General features: G+C 42.6%; 2 protein-coding genes across 7 annotated transcripts in view; both read right to left on the minus strand.

Moving 5' to 3' along the window:
* The window catches only part of LOC130290406 (cytochrome P450 2F2-like), a 13,339-nt gene extending 6,130 nt beyond the window's left edge, over window positions 1-7,209 (minus strand). Inside the window, exons 1-5 of one of the 6 annotated variants that reach the window (XM_056538008.1) lie at window positions 7,078-7,209; window positions 5,945-6,050; window positions 3,488-3,650; window positions 2,376-2,525; window positions 2,041-2,201 (exon numbers count right to left, since the gene is read on the minus strand). In XM_056538008.1, coding sequence (XP_056393983.1) covers window positions 2,041-2,201; window positions 2,376-2,525; window positions 3,488-3,650; window positions 5,945-6,050; window positions 7,078-7,091 — 594 coding nt within the window. In that variant the 5' untranslated portion in view covers window positions 7,092-7,209. Of the gene's footprint in view, window positions 1-2,040; window positions 2,202-2,375; window positions 2,526-3,487; window positions 3,651-5,417; window positions 5,607-5,944; window positions 6,125-6,639; window positions 6,666-7,077 lie in introns of those variants that run through there. The other 5 variants (XM_056538009.1, XM_056538007.1, XM_056538012.1 and 2 more) reach the window with 5 other exon arrangements.
* A 5,140-nt stretch (window positions 7,210-12,349) lies between these two features.
* The window catches only part of LOC130290415 (cytochrome P450 2F2-like), a 53,819-nt gene continuing 46,321 nt past the window's right edge, over window positions 12,350-19,847 (minus strand). The window contains exons 8-9 of the mRNA XM_056538042.1: window positions 16,797-16,938; window positions 12,350-13,841 (exon numbers count right to left, since the gene is read on the minus strand). Of these exons, the coding sequence (XP_056394017.1) occupies window positions 13,657-13,841; window positions 16,797-16,938 (327 nt within the window). The 3' untranslated portion in view covers window positions 12,350-13,656. The remainder of the gene's footprint in view (window positions 13,842-16,796; window positions 16,939-19,847) is intronic.

The raw sequence follows: 19,847 nt of genomic DNA on the forward strand, positions 1-19,847 counted from the left end.
CACCTTATTTTCTGTCCGCTAACACAAAATACTCTGATAGTGCTCCTCCCAAGACTAGACTCTGGATCCGCCACTGAGAGGAGGGGGGTGCTGACTACATACTTGACTAACTACCTGGCTACCTAACTTTATACCTGGATGCCTAATTACTTACCTACATACCTGGCTATCTAACTACCTACATACCTAAAACATAAAAACAGGGCGCTCCATGGCGTAGTAAATTCATTCAAGATGATAATTAGCAGGGAGGCAAGCAACAACAATTGCGCTTACCCCACAAGGTTGTTTACCCCATACACAACCATGGACAGAGCTTAAATAAATAGGTGTCCTGCAGCCTTTCTACCAGAATAACCAACGACGTATAGAGAAAGCTTGCTTCAAAAAACGAGATGGATCAACACGGCGCTGGACACAATCTCCTACCTCCTGATTGTGTCCAGCGCTGTGTTGATCCATCTCGTTTTTGTAGCAAGCTTTTTCCATACCTACATACCTGGCTGCCTAACTACCTAACTACATATCTTGCTACCTACCTATATACCTGACTACCTAGCTATGTACATACCTGGCCTTTATACATGGCTGCCTAAGTACCTACCTACATATCTGGCTTTCTGATCTACCTACCTAATTACCTATTTACCTGGCTTCCTACCTACCTTCCCTTTTACTGTGCAGTACACCAAGGAGGGCATTATTATAGTTTGTGGGCCTATAGATGGGAAAATTGTGTAGAGGAGGGGAGGGCACTGAAAAAATGCAGAGTCTGACATGTTTGTCCTGCAGATGAGATCGACATGGCGGTCTGACCTAGATGGAGAAGAAAAAGAAAGAGGATGCTGCTGATCAGAAAATACATAATTGTGAGTCCCTTTCTGTAACTGTTATCACTTCTATGGTATACACATCCTGTGGACAGCTGATATCGACCGCCATATGGTCCTGTATATAATCACTTATATAGTATACAGACCCTGTAAAGTATACTGGTCTGTGTATAGTGGTTTTATTCAGTATAGTATGGCGGTATTATCCAGTTATTGTGTGGTGGTATATATTTACTCATTGTATACTGGTATTATTGGTCATGGAAAATTATTTTACCTACGTTAAAGTGTTTCTTATATATAACATTTAGTTTATTTTGTGTGATAGGGTGGTGGAGGGATTTGGGGGAATAGTGGCAGAAGTGTGACCAGCGGCGGAGCATTGCAGAGGGCCCTTGCTTTTTTTGGTCCGGGGGCCCTGAGTGTTGTCAGTCCGCATTTTATGAAAGAAATCTACAAATTAACTAACATATCCACATAAAATGTGATGGATGTGAGCTCTGTGAACCCTGTAAGAGAGCAAAACGTAGCGAAAATCGCCAAATACAAGATACAATAGTAAATAACATGGTAAAATACCTGTCAGTAACAAAAACCCACAAAAAAAATAAAATAAACTCCACTCTTAGTAAATGAGGCCCAATATGTCTTAGGGTCTATTCCCATGGCAGAATTTCCGCCTCAAATTAAAGCCCATAGATTTCTATGGGATTCCACAAGGGGAAATTCAGAAGTGTGAATGGGAGTGCAGAATCCCATAGAAGTCTATGGGCTTTAATTTGAGGCGGAATGCCACAAGCGGAATTCCGCTTGTGGAAATTTGCCCATGTGAATAGACCCTTTGGGGAAGATTTATCAAAACCTGCGCAAAGGAAAAGTTGCCCAGTTGCCCATCGCAACCAATCAGAGTGCTTCTTTCATTTTGCAGAGGCCTTGTTAAAAATGAAAGAAGCGAGCTGATTGGTTGCTATGGGCAACTGGGCAACTTTTTCTCCAAACAGGTTTTGACAAATCTCCCCCATTGTGTCTGTGTTTAGCACTCAGCGGGTGGATTGATGATCCATATAACAGAGACATAACTACTTGTCAACCCAAGGACCAGCCAATCTGCTCCTCGGCTTGGTTCATGTCAGGAGTTATGCAAAGTAAAAATGGAAACTTTAGAGAATGAGGAAATGAGTTATAAATGACTATAATATATAATTACCTGGCCCCATGGATTAGAAATGATTTCAAATGAATCCCGCATGTCTTGGAGGATTTTCATCCACTTTTCATCGGTGTATTCATAACGTACTCCCATCAGTATAGTAGCAATGATATTGGAAGCAGCGCAGCTTAGGGTTGTGCTGGGGTTTATAGGTTTTCCTGAGGGGAAATAATCAAATGATCAGCTCAAAGGCAACATGTCATACCACCTCTACAATGCCATGGGTGTCTCCATAGTAAAAAAAAAGACTCCTACATACATATGTGTAAGAGCTACAGTACTATTGCTACTTATATACTACACTAAACTGTGTAGTTGACTGAAATACTTACTGTTGGAATGTCTAAAGTAATCCACAAGATGTTGGGCTTCTTCCTGTATTGGTTCTTCCAAACTTTTTTTACCCATTCCAAAGTCTTTGAGGGTCAGGAGAGAAAACTGCCTCATTTGCCTCCAGTAGTCTCCATTAAGAAGTGTCAACCCTTACAATACAAATATTGGTAGAAGTAGAAGTAGAATTTTTCTTTTTTATGATTTAAGGAGGACAAGGTTTGTATTTACACTTTACATAATTAAAAAACATAATGGAAAAAGTGGGCTGTACAAATAATAAAAATTCACAGAAATCTTTATGGCCAGAGCTACATGGTCATTTTGGGCACCTCAGTGAGCGGTCGCATAATGAAACATCACTCTATAGATTGTGCTGCATCACACCTTTAAACAAGTAAATGGGGTCAAACTATGACCAACAGGTGTCCGCAGACTCCATCTGTCATGTGCAAAAAAATCTAGATCTTGCAATTGGTTGTGGTAGTAGCTATTGAGTTTTCAGCCATTTTGATTCCTATTTTCTCACTGATATAGATTCCTAATGTTGCCTACATTTTCCAAGGCATTGCAGAGAGAGGGGGTGGAGTTTCATCACTGCAGTTTATGTAATGATACCAACTATAGGCTGCTGGCTGCTAGAATCCAGCCAGGTGAACTGTTGAGATTCCTAAAGGGAATCTGATGCATTTTATAGAAAAATATTACCATGAGGAGAAAAAAGATTTGACTTTTAATTACAACTGATGCATTTTATAAAGATTTAAAATCTACATGCTGTGTTTCTACAACATTTCGGATGTGCTTTTTGCTGAGGTTTATCTCAAGTTACGACAAGTTCTGCAATTGCAGTATAATAACATGATTTTTGTTGTGAAAATCATGGCAAAAACAAGAAGATATATATATATATATATATCTTAATTTATATATTTTGTACTGTACATGCCAAAGGGAGGCCTCAGATGGCACCGTGCCCATGACTTGGTAATAAGGAGAACTTTTCACCTGTTGACGCTTCATGGCCCTCATCCAATAACAGATTGAAGATCAGTACATTATATATGGTAATGCAAAGCTTGGGTGAAGGATAAAGATAGTGATGTCTACTTACCACTCTTGTTATAAAACCGCTCAAATACAGGAATGGCTCCTCTTCCTTGGAAAATGTCTCCAAGGTCTATTAGCACTTCCTTTACCGCCTGACATCCAACAACAATGACTGTGGGCCGGGAGCCGAAGTGTATTGTATAAATTGGGCCATATTGTTCTGCCATCTATGAAAATATAAGACACAGGAGCTTTTATGTACACTTTACTCAATAATAAATAACAGTGCATAGTAATGTACGTGGAATATTTTATTTGTTTTAAGGTTGGTAGAGAAGCTTTTGCTAACTAATCACCATTCACCACCATTATTTGTGCATTGCTATTTTCCAGCTCAGCTGTTTCCATGCATTTTATGTGACCACTATTCAGACAACCAGAAAAGGACATGCTCTAATGTGTAGGCATGATGTCAGTCTCTCCAGTGTGACGGACTTACTGTGAACGTCACCTACCAGATCCCTCTTGGAAGCTCTCAAACCCATCCTTTTCCCAACAAACTATGTCTGTATCCCCCCCCCATGCCCCAAATGCTGCTAAATATAATATTTCTTCCCTGCCTAAGGGACCGGTACTGCAGTGATACAGTAGGTGAATCCACATACTGATTAACTGCAGAGTTATACAACTTCCTTCACTCACACAGATTTTTTCTTCTGTCAGCAGATTCTTTAGTATGTCCTGTGAGATGTAGCTTGACACTGCTCTTCTGCATGTAAGAGGTGACAGGGCGAAACATATCACTTAGATAGGACTCAGAGCAAATGCAGTGAAGAGACTCCACAGCTCTTCCTCTGCAAAGCTAGATTCATCATGGGAAATGTAGGCTGCATTAGGACAGCTGTATCATAGGTTAAATAGACATCATCATGACAGATAAGTTATACAATCCACGTTACCTAAAAGAAAGATTGCAGCTATGTAGAGACCATTGGCATTATTACAAGGGTAGCAGACATAGGCACTACTTGTACCTCTATTACTAAAGGGGTACTCCACTGCCCCGGCATCTGCAACATTTTGTTATGAACGCTGGGTGTGGGCTGTGGGGTTGTGATGTCACGGCCACGCCCCCTCAATGCAAGTCTATGGGAGGGGGCATGGCAGCCGCCACGCCACCTCCCATAGACTTGAATTGAGGGGGTGAGGTGTGAGGTCACGAGGGAAGTGACCGTGGCGTCACAACCCTGCAGCCCACACCCAGCATTTGGAACAAAATGTTCTGGATGCTGGGGCAGTGGTGTACCCCTTTAAGGGTTATCAGAGGTGATGGCATGAGAAATAAATAGATTGGAAATGCTAGATATGAAAAGAGACAACAGAAGAAAAAGCAAGATGATTTTCCATAGTCATGGAGGTCCTTTAGGGTCCTCTTCCCAGTTAGACTCTGTTCACATTTGTGTTGGAAGAAACAATTCCATAATATTTTAAGAAAAGAATGGCACAGCATGCAGCACTATTCTGCCAGTCAAACTATCATTATGTAGGGACCATGATGGACCACATTAAAAAGTATAAAGGTTCATCAGGCGCTATTCATGTTTGTCACATGACATCAAGAGATTGAGTTCTGTTATTCTGCACCCATGACAGAACAGAGAAACAGATTTGACAACCATGGGGGAGATTTATCAAAACCTGTGCAGAGGAAAACTTGCCCATTTGCCCATAGCAACCAATCAGATCGCTTCTTTCATTTTTCACAGGCCTTCATAAAAATGAAAGCAGGAAGCTGATTGGTTGCTATGGGCAACTGGGCAAGTTTTCCTCTGCACAGGTTTTGATAAATCTCCCCCCATGTTGTTAAAGGGTAGCTCCCACCATCCTATTTATTTTTTTTTGCTAGCCCGTTATCCCCCCCTCCCCACCCGGTACGGCACTAGCCGGTTCCCTCCTCCTCCCCCCCCCCCCCGCATACCCCGTTCCCTCATTACACTTGCGGTTACTGCAGAGTCCGGCAGCGGGCGTGCAGGGACAGCGGCAGCAACGAGGCGGCGGCGGCGATGTGCGGGAGGAGTGGCCTCCCAGCCAGTGGCCGGGGAGCCAATGCGCTCGCTCCCGCCTGTCTGATTGACAGACAGGGAGCGAGTGCAGCCTAACTGAAAAAGGACTGATTACCACTCCAAAATAAGTCCTCTTTCAGTGGCCGTTTAATGAAAAAAAAATATATATATAAAAGTATATTAGAGATATGTTGTAGTACATAAGTTCTACAACATATCAAAAAAAAAAATTTGGTGACAGTGCCCATTTAACTCAGCCTTACTTGATACACTATTATGAAGGGGACAACCATTGATACCACAAAGTGCTACATATCTGCGAGTAGTCACCAATACAGCAAATCAATGAGTTGTATGTATTTAGCCAAGTTCGTAGCTGTAACAAAAACAATTGACTATAACCACAGCCATAAGATTTCGAGCCCAGAAATATATTCAAAAGAGATTCCATCACTTACCTTTTTCAAACCTGGTAATACTCCTTTAGATATAAGATGCACAGCGTTCCCTAAAATGGGCATTGGGAATGGTCCAGGGGGTAACTTCTTCCGTCTCCATATTAATCTGGCATAAGAAAAGGCTATGATAATGGTGACAAAGCCCACCAGGCCCACAGTTAGAGAGTTCAGCTCAGTCATGTCTCTATCATCTCCTGGTACTGAAATGCATTTGTGTAGGAAACTTTCTATACATTAAATCAGAAAGTAGAGGGGGAGGGGATGAACTCTGGAGAGGAAACTTGGCACAGGACTTAGGATTCTGTTTACATAGAATTCTTTCTGCTCTCCACAGGGTTTTCATCGATCAATTTTTTCATGTGCAAAGTCTACAATCCTATGTTCTATTCCTAGATAAAAGCTATAAAAAAAAAGCATAGCAAGTGGCATATTAGTATCTCTATATGACACTCCTTAGTACATGTTCCTAAATGTATAAAGGCTTTACATGCTGAATATATACTGCATTATATTCAAAGTACATCTGTCACGTGATCTTCAGTCATCAAACAGGCCAAACAGTGTAGTAGGGGTTAACTAACTAATGCCAGGCATACTTTTTTTTGTTTCTTTGTTGCTTTTCTTCATAAAAAATCAAATCGCTTTATATCCCATCCCGAAATTTCAGAGAGGTAGAGAAACACTAGTAGACTCACCGCGCGTCCATAAGACACACTGAAAGCACATGCGCGGGCACACTACAAAGGACCACTGCCGAAAGTTAAAGGGTAGCTCCCACCATCCTCTTTTTTTCTTTTTTCTGTCCCTGCCTATTGCCCATCTATCCCTAACCCCCTCCCTGCCTTTATTTTATTTTTTTATTATCTTAAAAATGGCATTTTGTCTGCCTGGTAGTGTGCTCACTACCAGGCAGACTTCCCCAGCAGGCACCACGTCACTGATGCCTGCTAGGGGCCTACTTCCGCCCTTAGTTCTCCTGACAGGGTGCCTCCAGCTGTTTCACCCCTACAACTCCCAGCATGCCCTGACATCTATTTGCTGTCAGGGCATGCTGGGAGTTGTAGTGGTGAAACAACTGGAGGCACCCTGTGTTGGAAGACACCCAGCCCCGACCAATATCGCCCCCCCCTCACCTGTGCCGGACCATGAGCGGGGGTCCGTAGCAAGCAACAAGCGTGTGCCCGGCTTCCTGTCATGCCCGTACACTCTGGAAACTTTCTGTATGTTTCTGGAGGATTGAAAGTCCTCCAGAACCATAGAGAGAGTTACCAGAGTGTAGGACCATGACAGGAAGACGGGCACACGCTTGTTGCTCAGTGTGTGATGGGCCCTCCTGTAAATGGCACCCCCCTCTCCGTACAACGTGCCCCCCCCGGTAATGACAGGACACAGCTGTGAGGAGGCGGCGTATCCCCACTGGGGCCGCGGCTGTAAGGAGAGGTAAGAGCCATGTTCCTCCCTGCTGCAGGGAGAATATGCAGCAGGGAGGCGGCCAGTATGTGAGTCCAGGGAGCCAATGCGCAGCCCTGGATTTCACTGTGCTCGCTCTCGCCTGTCTTATTGAGCACCGCAGTGACTAGAATTTCGACTTATTTGCCAGGCTCAAATGAGACGAAATTCTGTAGTGACGTCACTGCCGAATGCATTCGGCCACTAGGACCGCGACCCCTAGTGGCCGAATTTAAAAGTGATTTTAAACTGGTTTAAAATAACTTTTTTAAATTAAACTATATTAGAGATATGTTGTAGTACTTAAGTACTACAACATATCAATTTTTTTATTTCATGACAGTGCCCATTTAAGCCTTATATGTCAATTACCAGGTAGAACAGGCGTAATGTAAGTGGAGGGAGCAGTAACGGCTATAGCAGAGCCCGGGCCCCACCTCTCTGACACTCGCGGATGGGTTAAAAGCATTTTTTTTTTTTTAAATAAAACAACCTAATAAAAAGAGATAATAAAAACCTAATAAAAAGACGGGCGTCCCGTCCCCTCCCATAGACTTGCATAGCAGGGGTGGGGAGGGATGTCACACGGAGGCAGAGTTGTGACGTCATGATACTTTGGCCTTGTGGTCGCCACCTGGCTGTTTGTGAGCTGGCACCGCGGTGTGCAGCTCAAACAGGTGGGTGGCGAATATAAGATTGTGGGGGTCCCCAGCGGCGGGACCCCCGCGGTGAGACATCTTATCCCCTATCCTTTGGATAGCTCTTTAAGTGACTGTAAACATGGCATGGTTGTTGATGCCAGACAGGCTGGTCTGAGTATTTTAGAAACTGATGATCTACTGGGATTTTCAAGCACAAACATCTCACTGGGGTTTACAGCTAACGGTCTCAAAAGAGAAAATATCCAGTGAGTTACAGTTTTGTGGACAAAAAGGCCTCATTGATGTTAGAGGAGAATAGGCAGACTGGTTTGAGATGACAGAAAGGCAAGAGTAACTCAAGTAACCACTTGGTACAACTAAAGTATGCAGAATACCATCTCTGAACACACAACATGTCCAATCTTGAAGTAGATGGGCTACAGGAGCAGAAGGCCACACGGGGTGCAACTCCTGTCAGCTGGGAACAGGAAACTGAGGCTACAATTCACACAGGCACCAAAGACTGGAAGAACTTTATTTGGCCCAATGAGTCTCATCATTATTAAGATTGCAGGCTCAGAATTTGGCGCAAACATCTTTGCCTTTACAATAAGACTTTCCTTCTTTAGATCTTTCAGAGGTAGCTTAACTTTCTTCCTGACGTTACATGACCTAAGTTTACATTCTACTCTATCCATTTGATTTGAACCACGTTTTAGGCTTCCATATAATAAGAATTGATCAATACCGAGTCTGAGTACAGTATGTCTGTACTCACCATAAATGCCTCCATACATCCTTGTTTTCAATGTAACAAAACATATATATTACTCATAGTGTTAATAAACTGAACAACTATATAAATACATATATATAGGAGGTGGGGTGTCAGGCAGGTATCATGGCAGGAACACCGGGGACCTCAGCATGGTGGTAACAGCTGTGTTGTACTTCTGCACTTCTTCAGACCATATATATATACAGTGATCCCTCAACATACAATGGCCTCAACATACAATAGTTTCAACATTCAATGGTCTTTTCTGGACCATCGTAAGTTGAAACCAGACTCAACATACAATGTACGGACAGTCCAGATCTGTGAAACATGTCAATGGCTGGAAGAACTGACCAATCAGAATGGACATTCACTGGTAAAACCCCTGTATTACTGAAGCTTATGCACTGACTGATGTCTGGTAGCACCCCCTACAGTACAGAGAGGTATTACATGTTCTGTACTCTTTACCTGTATTACTGAAGTGTATGCACTGCCTGGTGTCTGGTAGCGCCCCCTACAGTACAGAGAGGTATTACATGTTCTGTACTCTTTACCTGTACCAGGGTTATCTGCTCCTTTGGACACCAGGTGAGGGCGACTCCATTACTTTTTTACTTACAGGACCCTGAAGAAGCACCTGTCCTCTACATAGACCAGTGTTTCCCAAGCAGGGTGGCCCCAGCTGTTGCAAAACTACAAAGGCTGTCCGGGCATGCTGGGAGTTGTAGTTTTGCAACAGCTGGAGGCTCCCTGCTTGGGAAACACTGGCATAGACAGTAATTTACAGCTCCCAGCAGATCTTTCTTACTTTTATATATAAGGATTTGCTTTATCTATATTAGTTATCTACTTATTTTTCTTTAATTATCATTTTTTCCTATTTTTGGATGACATTTTGGTGCCTTTAGAACCAATTACCAGGTTTCCATAGAGTTCTGGTCTCAACATACAATGGTACCATACAATGGCCCAGAACCAATTAATATTGTAACCACTTGTGACCACTGTATATATATATATATATATATATATATATATATATATATATATATATATATATAATGAAAACTTCTTATTTTGCTCAATGTTGAAATCTTTGCCTGGAGCTGTATAATGTGTTAGACCTTTCTTACTTAGGACAGAAATGCCCTTTACGTATGACCAAACCACTATAAAGATTTATGGAATGGAATCAGAATCAGTGTCCCTAGGTCTCTGAATATCCTGTATGTTGTAGATCTCTAATATTCTATATACACCACAGTTTGCACATAACCTATCACACACATTTAATGTTCTTGTTAGAGAATTGCTTAAACTGCAGTTTACTCTGGCAAAGGTCCATTTCGTACTAAGATTCCCTTTGAAATACATTGAAAGGAATGGGGCCTGTAAAGGGGGTGTCTGTCTGCCCGTTCACATACTAAAACTCATTACATTGTGGGGCCCATTAGATTTGCCATTGCTTTGCTGATCACAGAATATTATAAAATTAAGTCCATTGGCCCAGATGAATCAATCTGATTACAATGACTGGAGGGATTTGCCCATAGGAGCCAATCACATCTTATTTTAAAGGCAAAGTTTAGCTTGTAAAATCGTATCCCCTATTCATAGGTGTCTGATTACACCATTCAGACTGCTGGGACCCCCTCGACCTCCAGATGGGTCCTGACTCACCTCCCTGAGTGCTCCGTCCCTCATCTTTCAAGGCTTGGCAATGACCGTTCAGTTACTCATCGGTCACAGTGATGTCCCGCCTCAAATGTGAAAGGTGAACCGGGTCATCAACTCTGAGACTAGTTCATCTCAGAACTTGGGTGTTCAGGGAGGTGACACATTTTGGAGATCACGGGGGGTCCAACTGCTGGGCCTTTACTAGTGTTGAGCGGTATAGGCCATATTCGAATTCGCGAATATTCGCGAATATATGGATGAATATTCATCATATATTCGCTAAATTCGCATATTCGCAATATTCTCGTTTTATTTTTGCATATGCGAAAATTCTTGTATGCGAAAATTAATATATGCGAAAATTAGCATATACAAAAATTAGCATAAGCGAAAATTCGCATATGTAAAAATTTGCATATGCGAAAATTCGCACACCAGTCTCACACAGTAGTATTAGCGCCTTCTTTACACCACACAAGCTGGAAGCAGAGAGAGAGATGATCACTGTGATGTGCACTATGAAAAAAAAAAAAAATAACTAATATTCGTAATTACGAATATATAGCGCTATATTCGCGAATATTCGTGAATTCGCGAATATGCGATATTCGTGAATAAAATTCACATTGCGAATATTCGCGAGCAACACTAACCTTTACATGATTTGACTATAAACAATTGAAACACAATGGCTCAGATATATCTGTTATTATATTCCCATAACAACCAATCACAGCTCAGCTTTTACAGCTTAAGAAGCTCTGGTAGATTTAAAGGGGAACTCCAGCTTGTAAAAATGCATTCTCTATCCTGTGGATAAAGGATAAGTGTCTGATACATTCCTTGTCTTTCTCCTGCTAAAGATACAGCACAAGGCAAAAAAAAACTACAACATTATTCACACCAAAACTTTTCAGCAGTATGGTACCTTTGTCACGCTGCTGAAGTATTGCACTTTTTTTGTGAAAATAACGTGTTCTACCATTTTTGAATAAGACGAAGGGTTGGGTTTTTCTCCGGATGGGTGACTGTGAAGGTCGAGAGCTGGTGCTGAGTGCACATTGGCATAACTAGATGGACACCATCTTGGCGGTGTTCTGCTTCTACCATTCCACCACAGAAAGTCCCAGCAATAGAACCAAGGGCTCTGTTATAAAATAATATCATGTGATAATGCAGTGATATATAGAATTATGTGTATAACAAGAAAAACATGTGAACAGAGATTGGGAAGAATTCTTTATTTACAAACAAAACTTCTTTCAATGGACTTTCCAATCCTTATACATCCTGTCCTACAATAATAACATAAAAGCCACAGATCTAATCTGTTTCCTTGGATTGTCTGTACATTCCTTATCTCTACTGATACGTTCCTATTTGTATAACACAGCGTGATTAAAGGGGGAGATGGGAAGAGGAAACAGCAGTCACTATTGGAGACCAGCATGCCGTCTAATGGGGTGTCCGGCCTCAATGCAAGAATAATATACAGGACCAGTACTCTTGAAAAGCTCCGTAAGGAAAGTAGTTTTTGCTGCAAATTTGGGACACGCTAATGGGGTATATTCAGTCGTCTAGGGCAGCAATGTGTGTGTGTGTGTGTGTGGGGGGGGGGGGGGATGGTTCTTTGTGGAATGATCTGTAGTTTTTATTGGTATATTGGTACCATGTTTTGGGGGTACATATGTTTTAATCATCTTTTATTCCATTTAGTAACCTAAGGCTAAGTAACCAAAACACAGCAGTTCTTATTACATTTTTATATATATATATATATATATATATATTTTTTTTTTATTTTTATTTTTTTTATTTTTTATTTTTATTTTATTATGGCACTAAGTGTGTAATATAAGTAACATGCTATTTTGACAGTGAGGACTCAAATGCAAATTATTATAATAATATTATTATGACTATTATATGAATTATAATAATACTATTATAATGATTTTATATCTATATCTATCTATCTATATACTAAAAACTTAACATTCTTATTTTGCTCAATGTTGAAATCTTTGCCTAGAGCTGTATAATGTGTTAGACCTTTATTACTTAGGACAGAAATGCCCTTTACGTATGATTAAACCACTATAAAGATTTATGGAATGGAATCAGAATCAGTGTCCCTAGGTCTCTGAATATCCTGTATGTTGTAGATCTCTAATATTCTATATACACCACAGTTTGCACATAACCTATCACACACATTTAATGTTCTTGTGAGAGAATTGCTTAATCTGCAGTTTACTCTGGCAAAGGTCCATGTCGTACTAAGATTCCCTTTGAAATACATTGAAAGGAATGGGGCCTGTAAAGGGGGTGTCTGTCTGCCCGTTCACATACTAAAACTCATTACATTGTGGGGCCCATTAGATTTATGTATGTTTATATGTGTGTGTAACAAATAGGGAAAGTTTAAGTTTTCAGGGGGTACTCCGGGGGAAACATTTTTTTTTTTTAATTAGCGGATGCCAGAAAGTTAAACAAATTTGTACATTTCTTCTATTGAAAAATCTTAATCCTTCCAGTACTTATCAGCTGCTGTATGCTCCACAGGAAGTTGTGTGATTCTTTCCAGTCTGACCACAGTGCTCTCTGCTGACACCTCTGTTTGTGTCAGGAACGGTCCAGAGCAGAAGCAAATGCCCATAGCAAACCGCTCCTGCTCACGAGATACACACTTTAAAATTTTACTTTTATTAAAGACACTAAAAAGATAACCAAAGCCCCACTCTTGAAAATCAAAACAAATAAGTCAGGACAACCATCGGATGCCCCCCTAATGAGAACAGGGCTTCTCAATCATTGGTTGGATAAGATGCAATGAAAAATAGGGAAAATGTCTATTGCACTTCCACACAATGGCCTGGAAATATCCCAATATGGAGGAGCGTGGTTGTTCGTTGTATATACCCCTAGGGTGTGCAAAAAACACTGGAATACCCTAACAGGGAGATGTAGTGTTACTATCCCTACTCCCAAAGGGACCGTCGGACCCTTATTGCAGGCATAATAACACAACCAGTACCCTCGGCGTATGGAGTGACCTTAGCTTCTGGGCCCATATATATAGATATATCCCATTCCAACATTATAACATTTATGTATATCGATGCGGTTATGTTCATGTAAACATTCACGTTTGCCTATTATTCCTATGCACGAGAAATGAATTGAATTTTATGGGCTGGAGGAACGTTTTCCACACCACTTTCCGTAGGAGAGATATCAAATTCCTTGGGATCCACTGTAGGCTTTAAAGTGAATTTTTGCAGGATGACGGTGAAGAAAATGAAAAGTTGTAGGCGCACCAGACTTTCTGCGACACATGACCTTTTTCCTGCAACGATGAGAGTGTACAGTGTATTAAAATAGTTATGATGATGTATAAAACTAGTATTCAAACTTATGGAAACCAGGCCCTTATACACAGTAGTGTCATTAAAGGGGTACTCCGCTGGAAAACATAAATGGGTGTATATATATATATACATATTTTTTTTTTTTTTTTTTTATGAAACCACCTCCTTTAGAAGCCAGTGTATTCCAATAACAGCATATAGGTCTATGAAGAACTCAAAATCCCCAGTCATACCCTTGAGAGTCGATCTCCAGACTGAAGGCTAGTATTGACACAGCCTATGCCAAAGAACGGTCTATAGGTTGTCATCATGTATGTAATTTGCTGGCGCATGCGCTCTAGCTACAGAACTTCTGCAGCCCATATCACAGGAACAACCAGACCGAATTTAGTGACCCCTCTTTGGACTCCTGGTTACCCATGCTATCACCCAGTGTATTGGTTATTGGGTTTAGTGTGGGTGATCAGGGTGACAGTTTTCCTTTAAAGGGATACTCCAGTAAAAAAAAAAAAATTGTTTAACTCAACTGGTGCCAGAAAGTTAAACAGATTTGTACATTACTTCTATTTAAAAATCTTCCAGTACTTATCAGCTGCTGTATGCTCCAGAGGAAGTTTTTTTCTTTTAAAATTTCTTTCCAGTCTGACCATGCTATGGGTATTTGCTCCTGCTCTGGACAGTGCCTGATATGGACAGAAGTGTCAGAAGAGATCACTGTGGTCAGACAGAAAATAAATTTAAAAAGAAAAGAACTTACTGTGGAGCATACAGCAGCTGATAAGTACTGGAATGGAAGATTTTTTTAATAGAAGTAATTTACAAATCTGTTGAACGTTCTGGCACCAGTTGATTTAAAAAAAAAATAGTTTTTCACCGGAGTACCCTTTAAGTCAGTGTTTCACTCGGGAGTCTTACAGACTGACTGGTTATGTATATCAAGCCAATCCGTGTGGGTTCAAGAGATAAGGTTTCTCTTCGAGGAGAGCATCATAATGGTGTGTTAAGAGTGATAGGCCATTATCACTCCACTGGGAATTAAGGGAATTACCCAAATTGAAAGGCCTTTAACCAGCAAAGCCAGCACACCCTGCTCTGTACTGAGAAGAACCAATCACCTCAAAACAGTTGTCTGCACATGGATATTCTTTCCTTCTGATGAAATTTCTGGCTTGGTATACATTCCCAGTCAGTTTCTAAGACTCCCAAGTGAAACACTGTCTCCCTGATCACCCACACTAAACCCAGTAACCAATACACTGGGTTATAGCGTGGGTGACCAGGAGTCAAAAGAGGGGTCACTAACTTAATTCGGCCCAGATGTTCCTGTCACATGGGCTACAGAAGTTCTGTAGCTCAAGCGATTACATACAGCTCTCCTCAGTACAGAGCAGGGTGTGTTGGCTTTGCTGGTGAAAGGCCTTTCAATGTGGATCATTCCCATAATTCCCAGTGGAGTTCAAATGGCCTATAAATCCCAACACACCATTATGATGCTCTCCTCAAACCCACACGGACAGACCTCTCTCCAGCCATGCTAGCCCACCCTGCTTTGTACTGATAAGTGGAAATCACCCTGAAACAGATGTTTTTTTTAAATATGTTTCCTTCTGGAGAAATGTCTGGCTTGGCACACATTCCCAGTCAGTTTCTAAGACTCCAGAGTTGGAATGAAACACTGACATTAAGGTAAAGCTACCATAAAAGGTTGGCTTATTAAGCTTCTCTGTACATCCCTTTTCTATATAGATAACAGAGTTTTATTTAGTGTGGGCTGGCTGGTAGGCATTAGCATTGGCATGGTGTTTCAGTGTTCTGAATTGTTGCCAAAACCTGCAGGGTATTTATATGCTGTACCCATGTATGTGTGGGTTTACTTTGAGTTGGCTGGTCCACATGCATACTCCAAGAACATATTGATAGGTACATTAGCTTCCTATAAAAATAGACCTGTCGGAAATCGCTTATGGAAATCTACTACACCCCCTACATACTCGGCCTGGCTCAAAGAGGTTTCTCAGGTGTGTCGTATGGAGGAACTACTGGCAGACTCCCAGTGTCAACTCCTCAAATTTCAGTCAATATGGTCTCCATGGCTACAGTACCTGTCCTCTCCTGACTGGACTCACAACTTGACGGGGTGATGTGCCACCGGGGTTGGTGGCGATGACCGGATCTGAGAGGTTGGTGCACCGCTCTGCTTAATCAGTCTTGCTCCCCTACCTGTTTCCCTTTCTCCTCTTCTCTTTTTCTATCCCTTCTATTTCTCTCCCCTTGCCATTCCTCTTGCCTCTACCACCCTCCCTTGTTTCACCTCCCCTTCTTTTTCTCTACTTACCATCCTTGGGGGTTGTTCTTCCTTTCCTCCCTCTACCTCTCCCTTTCCCTCAGGTATGAACTGCATACTCCTACTTTACCCTTCACCCTCTGACTATGTAGAATATACTATTTCATTCCCCTATTGCCTATAGTGGTAGGAATGTAATCAGTGATGCGGCCCATACCTGCTCATACATACCCCTGTTAACTCAATGTTATATTAGCTGTCATTTGATAACATGCAAACCTGCCTATGTAACCTTTGATGCGAGGGGTTCGCCCTCTACATTGTTGCTTCTAGACATTTCCTTGGATGTATTTCTAATTATTTTATTTCATTTATCCTGTTATGCACATGCCTGTATGTTGGAAACTTAAATAAAAAAAACTTACTCCTAAAAAAAAAAAGAAAAAAAAATAGACCTGTGTGTGTACCTGAAATAAGGATATTAGATTGTGATCCCCATTGGGGGCAGGGATTGATATGAGTAGCGACAATGTCTATACAGTGATGTGGAATGTCAGTGCTATATAAATACATGCGGTAATAGCATTGATATATAGACACATACTGTATACAGTGGTTAAACAGAAGTGTAGTAATATTCCATTCCTACCTGCAGCAAATGGCATAAATCCATTATTTTTCTTAAATTTGTTGTTCTCATCCAAAAAATGATTGATGTTAAACTCATTAGGTTTCTCAAATAGCGAGGGGTCCCGCAGCACTGTTGTCAACAAAGGCAAAACATCTGTCCCCTGCCGAGGAAAAAAATGTGGATTAACCTTAGTTGTCACCTACTGATTAACCCCTTAAGGACTCAGCCCATTTTGGCCTTAAGGACTCAGACAATTTAATTTTTACGTTTTCATTTTTTCCTCCTCGCCTTCTAAAAATCATAACTCTTTTATATTTCCATCCACAGACTAGTATGAGGGCTTGTTTTTTGCGCGACCAGTTGTCCTTTGTAATGACATAACTCATTATATCATAAAATGTATGGCGCAACCAAAAAACACTATTTTTGTGGGGAAATTAAAACGAAAAACGCAATTTTGCTAATTTTGGAAGGTTTCGTTTTCACGCCGTACAATTTATGGTAAAAATTATGTGTGTTCTTTATTCTGAGGGTCAATACGATTAAAATGATACCGATTATTTCATACTTTTATATTATTGTTGCGCTTAAAAAAAATCACAAACTTTTTAACCAAATTAGTACGTTTATAATCCCTTTATTTTGATGACCTATAACTTTTTTATTTTTCCGTATAAGCGGCGGTATGGGGGCTCATTTTTTGCGCCATGATCTGTACTTTTTTTTGATACCACATTTGCATATAAAAAACTTTTAATACATTTTTTATAATTTTTTTTTAATAAAATGTATTAAAAAAGTAGGAATTTTGGACTTTTTTTTTTTTTCGTTCACGCCGTTCACCGTACGGGATCATTAACATTTTATTTTAATAGTTCGGACATTTACGCACGCGGCGATACCAAATATGTCTATAAAAAAAGTTTTTTACGCTTTTTGGGGGTAAAATAGGAAAAAACGGACAGTTTCCTTTTTTATTGGGGGAGGGGATTTTTCACTTTTTTTTTACTTTTACTTTTACATTTTTTTACATTTTTTTTTTTACACTTGAATAGTCCCCATAGGGGACTATTCATAGCAATACCATGATTGCTAATACTGATCTGTTCTATGTATAGGACATAGAACAGATCAGTATTATCGGCCATCTCCTGCTCTGGTCTGCTCGATCACAGACCAGAGCAGGAGACGCCGGGAGCCGGACGGAGGAAGGAGAGGGGACCTCCGTCCGGCGTTCTGAATGATCGGATCCCCGCAGCGGCGCTGCGGGCGATCCGATCGTTCATTTAAATCGCGAACTGCCGCAGATGCCGGGATCTGTATTGATCCCGGGACTTGAGGGGTTAATGGCAGACGCCCGCGAGATCGCGGGCGTCGGCCATTGCCGGCGGGTCCCTGGCTGCGATCAGCAGCCGGGATCAGCCGCGCATGACACGGGCATCGCTCCGATGCCCGCGGTTATGCTTAGGACGTAAATGTACGTCCTGGTGCGTTAAGTACCACCTCACCAGGACGTACATTTACGTCCTGCGTCCTTAAGGGGTTAAGTGTTATGACGGCAAGACACAAATTTGTTGGCACATTTGCAATATTTAATCTGCCCCAATTTATACAACAGAGGTGGTATAATCTGTTAAACCACTTTAGACCACAAGGAGTAAGGAAGCCCTGGAGGGGGGAATCTCAGACCGGAGAGGAACATGACAGGGGGGATAATGAGCTGGGAAGGAAGGGGTTAACGTGGGTTAAGTCACATAGAGAGGAGGGGGCGGGGGGGGAGGGTACTTATAGAGCTAGGAGTAGGGGGGAGGAATCAGTCGGCACATTAGCCAAGGAAGAAGATTCGCAGAAGCACTCCTACCTGTGAGATGGCGTCCATGGATGGGGTGCTGAGGCGGCTGAGGGAGGAAGCCCTACAGAGGGGTCCTCGGTGCCTGGAGGAACAGTTCACATTCTTGTCCCAAGATGTGTTGCAGCCAGCCGTGGTGTCGGGGCCCCGTCTAGTGGCCGGCGCTCCCGCCCACTGGACCGGCTTTCTCCAGAGCATTCACCACGCACCAGGTGTCGCTGTGTAAGTCCTTCTGCGGGCCCCTCTACCTTCTGCTTCAGTGGGTCTGGTGGGGGGCAGTGTCAGGAGGAGCTGCTGCATGCGGCCCGCTCCCAGTCCCTGGCTCCTGTGGGGGGCAGACATGGCAGAGAGCGTTGCAGGGTGTTCTGGCTGCACCCGCTCCCCAGGAGGGGAGGCAGTCCCCTGCTGGCCTGGTGGCTCCCCAGGCTACTATTCAGATGGACCTTGCTGTCTCCATGAAGAGGAGGATGGGCAGGATGTGGAGCTGAAGGTTGAGGATCGGGCCCTGTGCAAGGGGTGCTGCTGACCCCGCCCCCAGTGACGTCAGCCAAGATGAGCTCCTGCTGGACCAGGGAGAGGCTTCTCCTTCATCATCTGTGGTCTGTGACTCACCTGTGCGGGAGGATCGGAGGGGTGGGCAGGTGCCCCAGTCTGGTGGTCATTCTACTATTGTTGCTGCTTCTGTGGGCAAGGTGGCCCCTGCATCTACCAGAAAGAAGAGGAGTTCTGACGTGGCAAGCAGAGTCCAAGCTGTGACGGGAGATACGGCCGCTGGGCCTTCCCCAGTGGGCAGTGGGGTCTGGTGAGTGATCCACTTTTCTTGCAACCTTGGGGGGGGGGGGATCGGGGGGGGGGGGTGGGTTTGCAGTTTGGGGTTGTCAGGGGGCGGCGGGTCCTCAGGTGCCGGTTCTGAAGGGGGATTACTGGGTGCACCGGTTGGGTCACCGGCAGGATCGGCAGCTGCTGGTGTACCGGTGGGCTGCAGGGTTTTCGGATGGGGTGATAGCTGGGCCTTCGGCGGTCTTGGCGGCTTCGGGTGTTGGGGGGGATGTTAGACTGGTGGATTCCGTGCGGGGGGAAGTGTATGTTTGCTTCGAGGGTTCCCTGGGGTCGCATCTGAAGGCTGAGGTGCGGGAAAAAATGTGGAAGGGCGAAAACGTGGATATATTCTCTCTACTGCCTTTGGAGAAGTTTAACCTGGACCGGGTCAAGCCGGATGA

The sequence above is a fragment of the Hyla sarda genome, chromosome 9 (assembly GCF_029499605.1).
Source record: "Hyla sarda isolate aHylSar1 chromosome 9, aHylSar1.hap1, whole genome shotgun sequence".
NCBI lineage: Eukaryota > Metazoa > Chordata > Amphibia > Anura > Hylidae > Hyla > Hyla sarda.